This window comes from Podarcis liolepis (genome assembly GCF_965112155.1).
Source record: "Podarcis liolepis genome assembly, chromosome: 13".
Taxonomy (NCBI): domain Eukaryota; kingdom Metazoa; phylum Chordata; class Lepidosauria; order Squamata; family Lacertidae; genus Podarcis; species Podarcis liolepis.
In genome coordinates, this window is record NC_139573.1 from 36,193,754 (window position 1) to 36,209,246 (window position 15,493).

The 15,493-nt window shown below is 48.7% G+C and overlaps 1 protein-coding gene and 1 long non-coding RNA gene across 5 annotated transcripts in view; both read right to left on the reverse strand.

The window, feature by feature from the left end:
- Positions 1–1,605: 1,605 nt before the first annotated feature.
- LOC310690895 lies at positions 1,606–4,345 on the reverse strand. The gene is made up of 2 exons (XR_014518262.1): positions 4,245–4,345; positions 1,606–3,887 (listed from the first exon to the last, which is right to left on the reverse strand). It is a non-coding gene; the product is annotated as an uncharacterized lncRNA (long non-coding RNA).
- A 422-nt stretch (positions 4,346–4,767) lies between these two features.
- Positions 4,768–15,493, reverse strand: part of SAMD14 (sterile alpha motif domain containing 14) — a 30,940-nt gene continuing 20,214 nt past the window's right edge. For 2 of the 4 annotated variants that reach the window (XM_083470042.1, XM_083470041.1), the window contains exons 7-10: positions 14,352–14,511; positions 9,370–9,498; positions 8,154–8,309; positions 4,768–5,810 (exon numbers count right to left, since the gene is read on the reverse strand). In XM_083470042.1, the coding sequence (XP_083326168.1) occupies positions 5,652–5,810; positions 8,154–8,309; positions 9,370–9,498; positions 14,352–14,511 (604 nt within the window). In that variant the 3' untranslated portion in view covers positions 4,768–5,651. The other 2 variants (XM_083470040.1, XM_083470039.1) reach the window with 1 other exon arrangement.

Here is a 15,493-nt window from a genome sequence, read left to right on the forward strand (position 1 = left end):
CAAAAATGGCACCACCTATTCACCGTGTGTGTGTGTATTTGCATGATGAATGTTTTAAGCATTGGCTCAAACCATGGTTATGTTTGAGTAATCAAAATAATCTCTCTGAAAGTCTTCCCATGTGGTAGAGCATCGTACAGTGGTACCTCGGGTTACAGGCGCTTCAGGTTACAGACTCCGCTAACCCAGAAATAGTACCTCAGGTTAAGAACTTTGCTTTAGGATAAGAACAGAAATCATGCGGCAGCAACGGGAGGCCCCATTAGCTAAAGTGGTACCTCAGGTTAAGAACAGTTTCAGGTTAAGAAAAGACCTCCAGAACGAATTAAATGTATGAAAAATGGTTTACAAATTGTTTAAAGAGGATGAATGATGTTACAATCAAACCTAGGTTCCCAAACGGCTCCATTTTGGAACATTTCGGCTCCCAAACTCTGAAAACCCAGAAGTAAATGCTTCGGTTTTCGAACTTTTTGGAAGCCAAACATCTGGCGCGGCTTCTGCTTGAGTGCAAGAAGCTCTTGCAACCAATCGGAAGCTGCGCCTCGGTTTTTGAATGGTTCGGAAGCCAAATGGGCTTCTGGAATGGATTATGTTCGACAACCAAGGTTTGACTGTGTATATTGATTCAAGCAGGCATTGGGAACACACACAGGCACACACACGGGCAGTGGGCAAGGCTAGTGAACAAAAGGCCTGTCGAGTAACACGCGAGAGCCGCTGGGGCTTGCTGGCTTCTCTGGACACCTGTGATAGTTCCGTTGGCAAGAAACACAAAAATACATTCAAGTATAAATACCCACCCCTGTTATCTTAGAGACTGAGATCATATGGCCTTTCCAATGATGTCGGACTCCTTTGGCTCTAGCTGGCATTAGCAACGGCCAGGAATGACTGGCGTTGAAAGCCCAGCACCATCTTGAAGGACACACTGTCCCCCATCCTGCTTAGAAACCGGGACAGTTTGATGATGCAACATTAGGTCATGCAGAAAGATCCATGCCATTGATATCCCATATAGTTGGGCTCCTTTGGTGGGGATTGAGTTATGGATTTGTGCTTTGCTTTTGTCATCCCGCGGAGAAGAAAAGGAAAAACTCCCCGTGGGAAAGGGGCTCTTGGCTGTTCCTTCCATGGACGTCTACTCTGTCCGCCATCTCTTTTCAGGCCTCTCTGACCCAAGGGGCAGTACCCCTCAGTCATCGGGGCATCCTCAGGAATAGATGTCCCATCAGCAAGATGCCAGGTATGGCTTCCCTTGCTTCAGTGTTTTTTTTATTCTGGAGCAAAGTCGCTGAAGAGCACCCAGTCTTGGCACGTTCTTCCTGCCAGCGTGGGGCAAGCTGATGAAGCATTTAAGGGAGCGTCCATGAAAAGGGACTCCTCCTTTCCTGTCCTTTCTTCAGACGCCGAAGGACGCTCTGCAAGGGCAGGTTTCTGAGACGCAATGTACCCGGTGCAAAGGCACTGTTGTGTCTCCTCCCACAACCGCTGGTCCCAAGGTGTGTCTTGCGTCCCTTTGATCCTCTGAGCTCTTTCCTGTTCCCTGCAGCTTTGGCTTCTGTTCTCTGCAGACGCCAAACTCCCAGTGCCATATGCATGGAATTATTTTTTAAAAAAAACACCGAGTCCTCTTATTCAGCCAGCAAAGCTCTTGTGTTTGTTCTCCTTTATTGCATGGAGTTGTGTTCGAAGAATGAATAACCGTGGAACGTGCTCAGCATGTGTGGACATCCCTCTGTGGACTATTGTGCCTTGAGCTTTGAAGAAATAATAGATCCAAATTACCACATTTTTTTGACGATAAGATGCCCCCTATTTTGGGGGACTCAGTTTTAAGAGAATGGGGAGAGATGGCCCCATGTATAAGATACCCCCTAATTTTAGACATTATTTTTTTTGGGGGGGGGGACTAGTCATACATGGAAAAATACAGTATCTTCCCAGATACTGCAGGTTCAAGGTGTGACAGTGTGTGAGTAGGATCCTAGAAGCTAAAAGGCACACACTTCTCCATTGTAGAATCATGGTTCAGTCCAACCCACTGCAATGCCGGAATCGCAGCTAAAGCATCCATGACAGATGGCCATCGAACTTAAGCGATCAGCTTATTTCTACTTTTCAGCACTTGCAACTGGTGAGATCATCGAGTGACATCACAGCAGCCCAGGCAGTGACAACTTGTGCCTGTCACGTGTCTTTAAAAACACATACGTGAAATTTTTCATATATAAATCACACCGCAGCCTGACATTTCCAGCTCTAAAAATAAAGCAGGATGGAATTCACACTGTGATGTGGGGACAGGAGTCTGTGTCCTTGCTATGAGTTCACAGGGAAACACAAGACCTAAGCTAATAATAACAACAATAATAATATTTATATCTGGCTGGGTTGCTAAAACAAAGACTTTGCTAAAACTCTTAGTGGGTATGATCTGCAGAGTCTTGAAGAGATGAGACTTAACTGTTAGAGAAAGGGCATTGTTTGCAACACTTTTAAAATCCAGGTTTCTAGTCCTCATTGCAGCCAGGAGAATTCTTTTTGAAGGTGTGATGATAGGAGTAGGAGCAGGGTAGGGAGGCCCAGAAATTCTCCAGCAATATCCTAAAATTAAAACTCTGCTCATCAATGTTCTCAATGCTTTAAGAGGCAGAACCTGCCCATCAACTGGATATGGGGTGAGAAACCACCTGGGAACTGGCAGCTTGTTGGGTGCTTGTGAAGCGTTGCATAAGGGACTTTTGGTAGGTGTCAATCATCAGATGTCAGATAACTTGACAAGGGGGCTGTCCCACCCAGCTGCTGAAGTTGATACACAGAGATGAGAGGATCTCATCAGGATAAAAACACACCCACCCCATATCCATGATGTAGATAAGGTAAGGTAAAGGTAAAAAGATCTAGAAAATGCTTACAAGAAAACATAGCTAGAGTTATGAGGTCCTGAAGACAACTGCAGCAATTTGAAACACTGAGGTGGTGAGAGAAAGGCCAGAGAGGGCGGGTGGCTATTTGGAACGAATAGTAATAATAAAGTGTCCCTCCCATTTCTCTTCAACCTCCTGAAAAGACTTTTTGAGCTTTGCTCTTCCGCTTTGAAAAGGCTCTTTGCTACATTTGCATGTACCTGTGTAATGCACTCTACGTGGGGCTACCTTTGAAGGTGACCCAGAAACTACAATTACCGTATTTTTCATTCTATAGGACGCACCGGACCATGGGGGGGGGGGGAGAACAGGGGGAAAAAATTTCTCTCCCTCTCTGCTCAGCGCCCCTTCAGCGAAGTGGCAGGAGAAACGGAGCCCCTTCCATTTCTCCTCCCGCTTCGCTGAAGGGGTGCTGCGCAGAGAGGGAAAACTGTGCAGCGCCTCTCCAGCGAAGCGAAGCCTGGAGAGCAAGAGGGATTGGTGTGAACGACCCCTCTTCCTCTCCAGGCTTCAGGCAGCTATCCGCAAGCCTTTGGAGCGCAGGGAACCAGGCAGAGGGCCTTCTCGGTAGTGGCACCCGCCCTGTGGAACGCCCTCCCATCAGATGTCAAGGAAGTAAACAACTATCTGACTTTTAGAAGACATCTGAAAGCAGCCCTGTTTAGGGAGTTTTTAATGTTTGATCTTTTACTGTGTTTTTAATGTTCTGTTGCAAGCCGCCCTGAGTGGCTGGGGAAAAGCCAGATGGGTGGGGTATAAATAAAAAATTATTATTATTATTGATTGATTGATTGATTGATTGGCCTCTACACCTGACTAATCTGCACCGACTTTTCCCTTGCAAACCTTTTAAAATTGGGGTAGCCAGCCCTGAGCAATTTTTCTTGCCACCCCATGCCCTCTGCGCTAAAGAGCTCGGCAGTTTTGATGACAAAAAAGAAAACAATACAGTGGTGCCTCGCAAGACGAAATTAATTCATTCCGCGAGTTTTGTCGTCTTGCGATTTTTTTTGTCTTGCGAAGCACGGTGTCGGAAAAGTTTTGGAAAAGCTTCAAAAATCACCAAAGTCTTCAAAAACCTCAAAAAAGGCTACCACACCGCGTGCTATGAGTTGCTCCTCGAAGTCAAGTCGCAACTGTATTAACGGTTTTAAGAAAAAGGAAACAAACTTGCAAGACGTTTCTGTCTTGCGAAGCAAGCCCATAGGGAAAATCGTCTTGCGAAGCAACTCAAAAAACTAAAAACCCTTTCGTCTAGCGAGTTTTCCGTCTTGCGAGGCATTCGTCTTGCGAGGTACCACTGTAAAATAATACTGGAGACTGCACTTTCTGTTTTGCTGCCCCTACCCCACCACTGGACAGCTGGACCATAAAGAAGGCAGATTGTCAAAGAATTCATGCATTTGAATTATGGTCTGGAGGAGACTCTTGAGAGTCCCATGGACTGCAAGAAGATCAAAGCTCTCCATTCTTAAGGAAATCAGCCCTGAGTGCTCACTGGAAGGACAGATCCTGAAGCTGAGACTCCAATACTTTGGCCACCTCATGAGAAGAGAAGACTCCCTGGAAAAGACCCTGATGTTGGGAAAGATGGAGGGCACAAGGAGAAGGGGACGACAGAGAACGAGATGGTTGGACAGTGTTCTTGAAGCTACCAGCAAGAGTTTGACCAAACTGCGGGAGGCAGTGGAAGACAGAAGTGCCTGGCGTGCTCTGGTCCATGGAGTCACGAAGAGTCAGACATGACGAAACGACTAAACAACAACAACAAGACCATGCCACTTCCCCTTCAATGCAAAATAATAATAATAAAAAAAATAGGAGCACATCCTGGGAACAATTTAAAACTTTCTTTTATTCCTTGTGGTTCCTCATTGTGTATTCACCAGACATCTGTGGCTCTCTCACACATGTCTTCCTCTTGGCTGAGCCTGCCCCTGCCCCCTTTCTCCGCAATGCAGGTCGCCAGGTAGGTGGAGCGGGGTGGGGAAGAAGTCAGGCCTGAGTAGACCTGATGCAGAGCCTATTCAGGAGGGAGGATGCAGGGCTGGGGCGTGGGGAGAGACAGACAAGGTCGTGGTGCTGTGCATTCATCTCGTCCTTTTCCGTTTGGGGAAATCGTGTGTGAGTGTGTTTGTGCGCACAAGTGTACCTGTGGCTTGTGTCTCTTGAGGCAGCCGTGGCCCGCCTCGCAGGAACGAGGCGGTGTGAGGGGACACCCAAATGGCACCGATCGGGCGCGGACACATCCGGGCCGCTGGAGGGAGCGGAATGGAGTCGACGGGAGGTGTGATCGGAAGGTGTTCGCCGGTCGTGGCTTCGGTTCGCATCTGCGCCACCGCCCTTCCCGCATCAGGAGGGCTCCTGGGCCCACTGAACATGCGGTTGGACCGTCCAGGCAATGAAAGGGGGTGAGGACGCCACTGGGCAGAGGTATCGCCTTCTCCTCCGTGGCCCAACTCGGCCATCGGCGGTGGTGTCCGGCTGCCACCGCCATCTCCGTCATGCCCGGTTCCACAGCAGGTTCAGCCCCCACCCAAACCCGTAACCTTCGCCGGCAGGGCGCCGCCTGCTTCTGGTCCCTCCCCCGTCCGTTTCCCAGTTTGCAGATGATCCATCCCACCCCCACCCTAGAAATGCGCCGTGGGTGGAGAGGGTGTGAGCCCCGTGCTCCTGGAAGCGGCCACCCCCGTATTTCCCGCCCCCCACACTCCGTTTAGCTTAGCTCTTCTTCTGCTCCAGTTCCCGCTCTTTCTTCTTCTGCTTCTTTTGCTTCTCCACTTTCTCCTGAGCTTTCCTCTCCTTCTCGACGGCCGCGTTCAGATCCTTCAGCTTCCTCTTGAGGAGGGAACGGTCGTGAGAGTTGCTGACGCCGAGAGCCTGCAGGGACATGGCGGGAGAATTTGGAACATGCAAAGTTCAGAAGTTTGTGTCCTCAGCACACACACACACACACACACACACACACACAAATATCCACATAGGTGCCAACTTCCTGGGTGCCCGAGCACCCACAAAATTCCACACAAATATCCACATAAGTGCCAACTTCCTGGGGCCCTGGGTGCCCGAGCACCCACAAAATTCCACACAAATATCCACATAGGTGCCAACTTCCTGGGGCCCTGGGTACCCGAGCACTCACAAAATTCCCCATGAAGGGGCTGGGCACCCACAAATTTCAGTGCACACTGCAAGGCACCCATGGCCCCGGGCACCCACAGTCATGGGCCCAAGCTGACACTCCTGAATATCAGCAATAGCATCACTTTCTGTATCTCCGTTCTTCCTGCAGTGGAGGTCAGGGCTCAGACACCACCTTCACAGAAGATGTTCTTAAGCTGGCTGACTAGGCAGTAAGCTGAGGTCAGACACTCAAATGTGTGTCAAGGGCACTTCGCAGCCAAAGGAATGAACATGGCAGATAGTTAAGTCTCTCTTGTTTAAGATAACCCTGCCACTTCTGCAGCTCTGGATAACTACGCACAACAATCTAGTGTCTAGGCAGCTATTCCCGGGTCCACACTCTATGGAGCAGTTACAGCAACAGGGGACCACTCTCCCTCCACCGGTTTATGTACCTCCCCTGACAAGCTGAGACTAGGCCTGAGTGGAAACTTCCTCTGCTCCTCCCTCTTCAGTCCCCTCCTGGTTCCGGGGAAATGGTGCAGGAGAGGGTGGGGAAGCACCTGGGTCCTTCCTTTGCCTGACCTGCCTCTTCTTCCCCTTCTTCTGACCTATCCTGTGCTCAGCCCTCCAGCTCTGAAACTTCCCCTGCCTCCAATTTCCCCGCAAATCAATGACCCCTTTTCCCAAATCAGACTCCAGTCCTCCTTCCCAGTGGCCTGTCAGTCTCTGACATTATGGTACATCTGCTCTTCTTTCTCTTTTCTCATCCTAAAGTGCCATCTTGTCAAAAGAAGAGTCCTGTACTCAACCCCTGGCTTCAATGGTTTAAAAAAATCAAATGGCAGGTGTTGAAAAAGCTGAGACCCTGTGACAGTCCCTGCTGGGTACAGCAGGCCAAGGGTAGCCACAGTGATACCCATCCCGATTTTTTGAACGATGACTCTCATAACCCCGAGCCAGTGTTTCCAGCAGGGATGATGGCATCATCCTGGCTACGGCTGGAACAGACAGCACTGGGTTACATGGACAAATATTCCAGACAAAACAGCTTCATGTACTCCTAGGATTCCTTGCCCGTTGAAAGTTCCTGAGTTCATTTTAATTCTGCAGGTGCCGTCCTAAATAACTTTTGCCACCTTTTTTTGCAGTGTCTGGAAAAGTTAATTAGGTGCTCGCTAAAAAAATTAGGTTCTGTGTATCTGTATCAAACCTTATCTGCAAGGGGGATATTATTATTATTATTATTTTATTTGTTGAATTTATATACCGCCCTATACCTGGAGGTCTCACGGCAGTTCACATAAAAGGATCACAGTATATAAAATAAAAATAAAATCAATAATCCAATAATACCTCCCCCCCTCCCAAAGAGCCACATTTTAAAAGGGCATAGGATGTAAATTGGATCAACCAAAGGCCTGGTTAAAGAGGAACATTTTTGCCTGGCACGTAAGGCGTGTAATGAAGGCACCAGGCGAACTTCCCTGGGGAGAGCATTCCACAGACGGGGAGCCACTGCAGAGAAGGCCCTGTTCTTGTGTTGCCACCCTCCGGACCTCTTGAGGAGGAGGCACACGAAGGAAGGCCTCAGAAGATGATCTCAGGGTCCGGGTAGGTTCATATGGAAAGAGGCGGTCCTTGAGGTATTACGGTCCTGAGCAGTTTAAGGCTTTATAGGTGAAAACCAGCACTGTGAATTGGGCCCAGAAACTAATTGGTAGCCAGTGCAGTCGGACCAGGATCGGTGTAATATGCTCAAGCCGTCTTGCTCCAGTGAGCAACCTGGCCACACCAGCTGAAGTCTCCGAACCGCCTTCAAAGGCAGCCCTACGTATAACGCATTGCAGTAATCTAACCTTGAGCTTACCAGAGCATAGGCAACAGTAGTTAGGCTATCCCTAGCGACCATGTCAGAGCCAAACCCACCTTAGTGGTATAAACCAGCGGCTCGCCAGCCACCCACTGGTCAAAGAAAGAACCCCAAAGCTCTCTGCAGTCCACTAAAGCAGAAAAGCATTGCCATCCCGCCAGCAGAGCTTGCAAAGCAGGAGTGTGGCTGGGATGCAAACCCCCCTCACCCCTCTTTTCCGTCACCTTCAGCTTGGTTCCATCGAGGAGGAGGAGCTGCTGGCCGTCCACTTCCTGGGCGGCAAATTCTGCCATGTATTGCTCCAGGTTCAAGCTCTCCAACCACTGTCCCACTTTCTGACTGCTCCACGTCGAAGCTGCACTCAGAGGCTCATCCAGGAACTGCAGAGAGGATTATGAGAGTATGCAATGAATGATGATGATGATAATCAGTGTTGCTGTTGTTTTCTGGGGTACTCAGGGGTACATAGTACCGGCACCTTTTTCTGCTAGAAGAAAAGCACTAATAATAATAATAATAATAATAATAATAATAATAATAATAATAGTAATAGTAATAATGCATCTTGATGTTTTAGTTTTTACTTATTTATTAAATTCAGGACCCCCAACCCCCGATGGAATGCACTGGAACTCAGTTCAGGCACCTCTCAGGTGGGCACCACTGTCCTTCTAAGAGAATGATGAATTCTGGCACTATTTTTCCAAAAAACCAGCACTGATTAAATTTATCCATCTGAGGATCGCAGGGCGGTTTACAATATAAAAGGAGAGCTTGGGCTGCCGTCGGTAGTGAGTGGTGTATTCTGCCCATGCTCAGAGGCCCTGATTATTTTATTAGTTGTTCACATGGCTGAGCGCTGGTGAGCCTTTGCTCAAGATATCGGCTCTCAAGAACAGCAGGTTGAGCCAAAACAGGTGCGTTCAGGATCCAAGAGAAAAACGTTACTAGTCCTCATTAAAGGGCAGACTGGAAGGAGGTAAAAAGGTAAAGGATCCCTGGACGGTTAAGTCCAGTCAAAGGTGACGATGGGGTTGTGGCACTCGTCTCGCTTTCAGGCCGAGGGAGCCAGCATTTGTCCACAGACAGCTTTCCGGGTCATGTGGCCAGCAGGACTGAACCGCTTCTGGCGCAATGAAACACTGTGACGGAAACCAGAGTGCATGGAAACACCGTTTACCTCCCCGCCACAATGGTACCTATTTATCTACTTGCACTGGCGTGCTTTCGAGCTGCTAGGTTGGCAGGAGCTGGGACAGAGCAACTGGAGCTCACCCCGTTGCACGGATTCGAACCGCCAACCTTCTGATCGGCAAGCCCAAGAGGCTCAGTGGTTTAGACCACAGCTCCACCCACGTCCCTGGCGGAGATATCGGTGGCATTGCGCAGATGGTTCTAAATACCCAGGTGCAACAGGGCATCGCTTGCCAGGGGACTTACCTCATCAGACGACTGGGACAGGGTGTGGTAGGGGTAGGAGCACTTTGTCGTCTCAGGATGAGCTCCGCTCAGGGTCTTGGGGCTGCTGCTACTGCTGGGAGGGGTGGAGTCATCACTCAGGGTAGATTCCTGTTGGCAGGACAGAGAAGGGTTAAGGAAAATTCCTGCAAGGTGACTCTCACCCTGGCCCTTTTCGACCAGGCCGGGGGTGGGGGGGGGCTGACTGACTCCAGCTACAAAGGCTGCTTCTGCTGCCTATGGTTCCTAGCAGGAAAACATCGGGGTGAGATACCGATTAGGGGTTGCTGCTGGGGTCAAGATTCAGTTTGGGATATGTGTTCTAGTTTGCTACTTATCCGCACCTTATTCTTTATTGTTAGCTCTTGCTATCGGCGAGTGTTTTCACTGAATATTTATTCATAGGACCCTAGGACCCTCGTACCTATGAGACCGCCTCTCCTGGTTATGCCCCGCGGAGGACCTTAAGGTCCATAAATAGTAATATTCTAGAGGTCCCGGGCCCTAAGGAAGTCAGATTAGCCTCAACAGGGGCCGGGGCCTTTTCAACACTGGCTCCGGCCTGGTGGAATGCTCTGCCTCATGAGACCAGGGCCCTGCGGGATCTGATTTCTTTCCGCAGGGCCTGTAGGACAGAGCTGTTCCGCCTGGCCTTTGGCTTGGAACCAGCCTGATTCCCTCCCCCTCTTTCCTTTTCCTTCTGTGACGGAACCCCTATTTGGGGACTTCCCCGGCACTTTGTTTTTTTCTGGCCCACGCAGGACCAGTCTGGATAGTTGGCCTTGGTGAAGATTTGACGTTTTCTCACCCCAAAACAGTTTTTGATCTGGGCTTCCACTGAAATGAGGCTGCATTTTAAGTTGTACTTTAATCCTGTTTTTAAGTTGTATTTTAATCAATTGTTTTTATACTTGATGTTAGCCGCCCTGAGCCCGGTTTTGCCCAGGGAGGGCGGGGTATAAAAAAATATAAATAAATAAAAAATTGTTTATATTTGCATTATTGTTTATAAATGTTGCGGTAGATTGCAATTCTTACAGAATTAGCTGGTCGTTTTGATGGCATGCGGTACATTGAGCATGGTTTACTGCAGAAAAGTGTCACATGGACAAACAATTACTGTACCGGAGGCAAGGGGGGGGGGGGACGGACACACGGACACACCAGTCTTATGCAGGAATAACACCACACATGCGGGGGCTATATTCTGGAGGCCTGTACACATGCAAAAATCATGCAAGAGGCTAGGTAAAGGTAAAGGGACCCCTGACCATTAGGTCCAGTCGTGGCCGACTCTGGGGTTGCGGCGCTCATCTCGCTTTATTGGCCGAGGGAGCTGGCGTACAGCTTCCGGGTCATGTGGCCAGCATGACTAAGCCGCTTCTGGCGAACCAGAGCAGCGCACGGAAACGCTGTTTACCTTCCCGCCGGAGCGGTACCTATTTATCTACTTGCACTTTGAGGTGCTTTCGAACTGCTAGGTTGGCAGGAGCAGGGACCGAGCAATGGGAGCTCACCCCGTCGCGGGGATTTGAACCACCAACCTTCTGATCGGCAAGTCCTAGGCTCTGTGGTTTAACCCACAGCGCCACCCGTGTCAGGCCTCTAAATGCCTCTTCCTTTCTGCTCTTGCTCCTGCTCTCTCTCTTCACACAACTCTCTCCTCAACTAAAGCTGCTGCGCTATCCCATAAGCCTGCTGCTAGGCAGGAAGGCTGAGCAGCCTAAATAAAGCCCCATGGGGCACCTCTGGTCGCTTTGGGCTTCTTCTGCCTTCATTGACATCCTCTCTGGGCTCCAGGGAGGATGTCCTCTCAAGCACAAGGACTCTCCGGCTCTCCATTTCCTGGTTTGAACCTATTTATTTGTTTCCCAGTGCCACGCATATACGTGGTTGCACACGAGTTGATCATGTGTAACCGGGGGAGGGGGGAGCAACGACACACAACACCTATATACACAAACTGTATGCAAATCTGGGTCTCCTCATTTGGCGATGAATTTCCCCCTTTCCAATAACCCAGCTCACGCTTGCTAGGAAAAGCTGCCCTTTCCCAGCCTCACCAAAACAGCATAAGCATAAGCTGTCAGTGGTGTAGCGTGGGTTGTCAGTGCCCGGGGCAGTGTGGAGGTGGTAGGAGGGAGGGAAAAGGACAGAGTACACATGCACATTCAACTGCCTAACAGCACCAACGGCACCCAGGAGGTTGCAGCCGCAGAGTTAAGAAGAGTTGTTTCGTTGTCTGGAAAGCTCCCTTCCTGGTTTGCACAGAGAAGCCGTTTTCAACGGAGCCCAGCAACTGTATTTAGGCAGCACCGGGTGCTGACATTTTGTGCCCCTAACAATTTTGCACCTGGGGCTGAAGGAATGGGTTTCCCAAACCCAAAACTGACTGTGTTTAAAACGGGCACCAAAATCCCTATTTTTCCTTAGCTAAAATCCATTAACTTGAGCTCTGAGTCAATGTATAAACAAAAACCCGGCTGTATAAACAAGTGCTCAGAGCCCTATCCTTTATCAGTTCGTGACGGCAAGGATGACCTTGGCTGTTCCAGTGGAGTAGGGATGACATGTCTAGGTCTTATCTTACGTTCTGACGCACAGACTTAGTCCGGGAACAGTGCCAGAGTGTGTTCTTGGAGTTGGTGACCTCTTGCTCCAAGATAAGAGTAGGAACAGGAATACCCTTTTATGGTCAGAAGTACAGGAAGGAATACCCTTTTATGGTTAAGAATACCGGAGAAGGGGACTTCCGGGTTAGCGCGATCGGTTAATGGTGGATTCCCTCCGAGCTCCGGAGGGAATCGGCTCTACTGAGGATGGGTCCTGCCGCGGCTGCCACGCGGGGACCCTCAGAAACCACAGGCGCGGATGCCTGTGGACTTGGTGACTCGGCAGGCACCATTTGCACCCCCCGACCCACAAAGAAGCCTTTTGGCCCGCTACTTCAGTGGAGTGAAGCCGCGAGCCATGGCCAGAGAGCGCTGACTTTTTTCCTTGAACATTTGGACTGAAAAAGAAATAACCCGTGAGTAGTACGGAATTTGGATCTAAAAACCTTCTTTCCCTTGAAATTGGTACGACCGGGGGTGTGCTAAAAGGAAGTCCGCACCCCCCTTTCTGTAGTCATTTAAAGCAAGAATCGGATAACCAAGGTGGAGAGACTGTCTTTCTCTTTGTGAGATAAAAGTTATTAATTTCACGATTGGCAAGTTTTTGTGCTGGAGGATAAGAACTGAATTTTAGAAGTCGTACACCCCCCCCCCCTGAGCCGGGAGCGATCCGCGAGTGAGCCTGTTTGAGGAAACATAAGGAGTTTGACAGCTGTCAAACGAGCTGTCAAACGAGCTGTATAAGCTAGAAAAATCTGTTACTTATTATCTTTGTGGACTAGATGGGTTACATTTGACTTAAAGTTGTTGGAAACAATGAAGAAATAAGTAAGAGCAATCGACTGTTGGAGAAGGATTATTAAGTAACCAGAATCCCTCTAGGGGGGATTCTGAGACATTACAATGGCTGCAGATGGAAAATTACAAGCCGAGTTGGAAAAAATGTTCTTTCTCGTGGGAAAACTTCAAGACCAGAGCACAGCTATGGCTACAAAGCTGGCGACCTTGAATTTTAAAGTAAGCAACCCTGTTGACTGTGTTATGGACTTGACAAAGGAAAATTCTGCAGCTGAACCAGAAGAGACATTTTTAGAGCCAGAAGAGAGGGAAGGAGGAGCGGAAACACTCCAGCAGGAAAGGGCCAACCAAAAGCCTATAAATGGGGAATATAAGGAAAACAAGACATGGATAATGAGAATTTGGATGAAAATCAAGAATGAAGAAGGGAGAGATCCCCTTATGGGGAGATCGAAAGAACTATGGATTACAAATTTGTGCAAGAAGAAAGAGGGAGCCTTTGGGACAATTGGACTATTTGGACTTAAAAGAAGCAAGAAATGTGATTGGGGCTCCGCTTTTGCTTTTGGACTTGGAGGGCTGGCTGGAAGAAACATTGATCTTACTGAGATAGAGCGTCTTCGAAATCTGAGGGCCAACATAAAGGATTACCAACAAAACCGACGTAGAGGGACTGATACAGATTTGAAGGCCTCGGACGTGAGAAATCCAGGCTAAGAACTGACATTTGTGGACATTTCTTTGGGGGATCGAAACCGGGAAAGAGGGGGGTGAGAGTTTTTTGAATCTAAAAGCAGTATTATTTTATGATTTTTATGTTTAGTTATTATGTGTAGTAATTAATATGAAAATTGGGAAATTGGTGGAAGGGAACTTAGGTCGACCTTTGGAAAGGTTGTAATGATCATAATTGATGTATATAAATTAAATTTGGTTAATCAAGAAGAATTAAGTTAAAAATATGACTTAGTATTGTAAAGAGATAAGAACTTGCTGAACAAATTACTGGAATTAGGATGCATGAAGGGGAGGGGTGGGGAAGTCAGAGAACGTGGTTATGAAAGTAAGAATTTGAAACTGTACATGTTTGTCTTTGTCTTTTTGTGTCTGTTATGTCTATATAAAATGTGAAAACTCAATAAAAAATTTATTAAAAAAAAAAAAAGAATACCGGAGAAGGAACATATGTGATGTCAACCTGCGTGTATAGGCTGACGTGGTTGGATTCCTGGGGAAGGAGGGAGAGGGTGCCTGGAGGATATATATGCTGCATGAAATTTCTCATTTCTTTGGACTTGCCGTGGACACACCACGCAGGTGTCTTTCTGCTGTCCCGGAGAGCAGAAATAAAGAACTCTTTCTCTGAACCAACCCTTGGTGTCATTTGACTTCCTTCCTCATGTCCGGGAGCAACGCAGACCCAATCGGTGAATTCCAATAAGGCTGCAGGGCAACCACCCCTGTGACCCCTACACACACACTACACCACTGCCAACCATGCCCTAGTATGGGGCTTGGGGTACCAGCCCATTACCCATCAGACGGACTCATAACCTGTGAGGCAGACTTCTTGCGGCTGAAGGCCTCGTTCTTGGGGGAGGAGGTGGGGGAGGCAGTGCTTCCTGAGGAGGCGGAGCCTTTGCCGCTGTCCGTGAACCAGGAGAAAGGCATGAAGGTCGAGGCAGAGGAGCGGCTGGGGCCCTCCATCAACTCCCTGTAGGAAAGGGGGACAAGTATTAACAGCAAGGAAATGGGGTTGCAAAGCTGACGATATAGCTTGTGATAAGAAAAATCTGGGGAGGTCGTGGGATTGGAAAAGAGACTCCCACTGGAATACTGACATAGGTAAAGGTAAAGGGCCGGCTCCATTAGGTCCATTCGTGACTGACTCTGGGGTTGCGGCGCTCATCTCGCTTTATTGGCCGAGGGAGCCGGCGTACAGCTTCCGGGTCATGTGGCCAGCATGACTAAGCCACTTCTGCTGAACCAGTGCAGTGCACGGAAATGCCGTTTACCTTCCCGCTGGAGCAGTACCTATTTATCTACTTGCACTTTGACGTGCTTTCGAACTGCTAAGTTGGCAGGAGCAGGGGCCGAGCAACCGGAGCTCACCCCGTTGCGGGGATTTGAACTGCCGACCTTCTGATCAGCAAGTCCTAGGCTCTGTGGTTTAGCCCACAGCGCCACCCACGTCCTTTGTGCAATACTGGGATCAGAACTAAGTGCTAAGGTGCTGGAAAAGCAGTACTAGAAGCAATTTTAGTCACGCAAGTGAGAAATGATAATCTGAACTGATACGTAATCATTATATAGCGGAACCTTGGTTCTCAAACTTGATCCGTTCCGGGAGTCCGTTCAACTCCCGAAACCGTTCAGAAACCAAAGCGTGGCTTCTGATTGGCTGCAGGAAGTTCCTGCAGCCAATCGGAAGCCGCGGAAGCTGCGTTGGGACATTCAGCTTCCGAAAAACGTTTGCAAACTGGAACAGTCACTTCCGGGTTTGCGGCGTTTGGGAGCCGATTTGTTCGACAACTAGGCCGTTCAGGAACCAAGGTACCACTGTACTGTTAAAAAAACCAATAAACTGCACGGTATTTTGTTGCATTTCGCTATATTTCCTTATTCTATCTGTACAAGATTCACTTAAAAAATAAATCTTAATTTTTATTTATTTTTATTGTGATCAGGATGGGGAG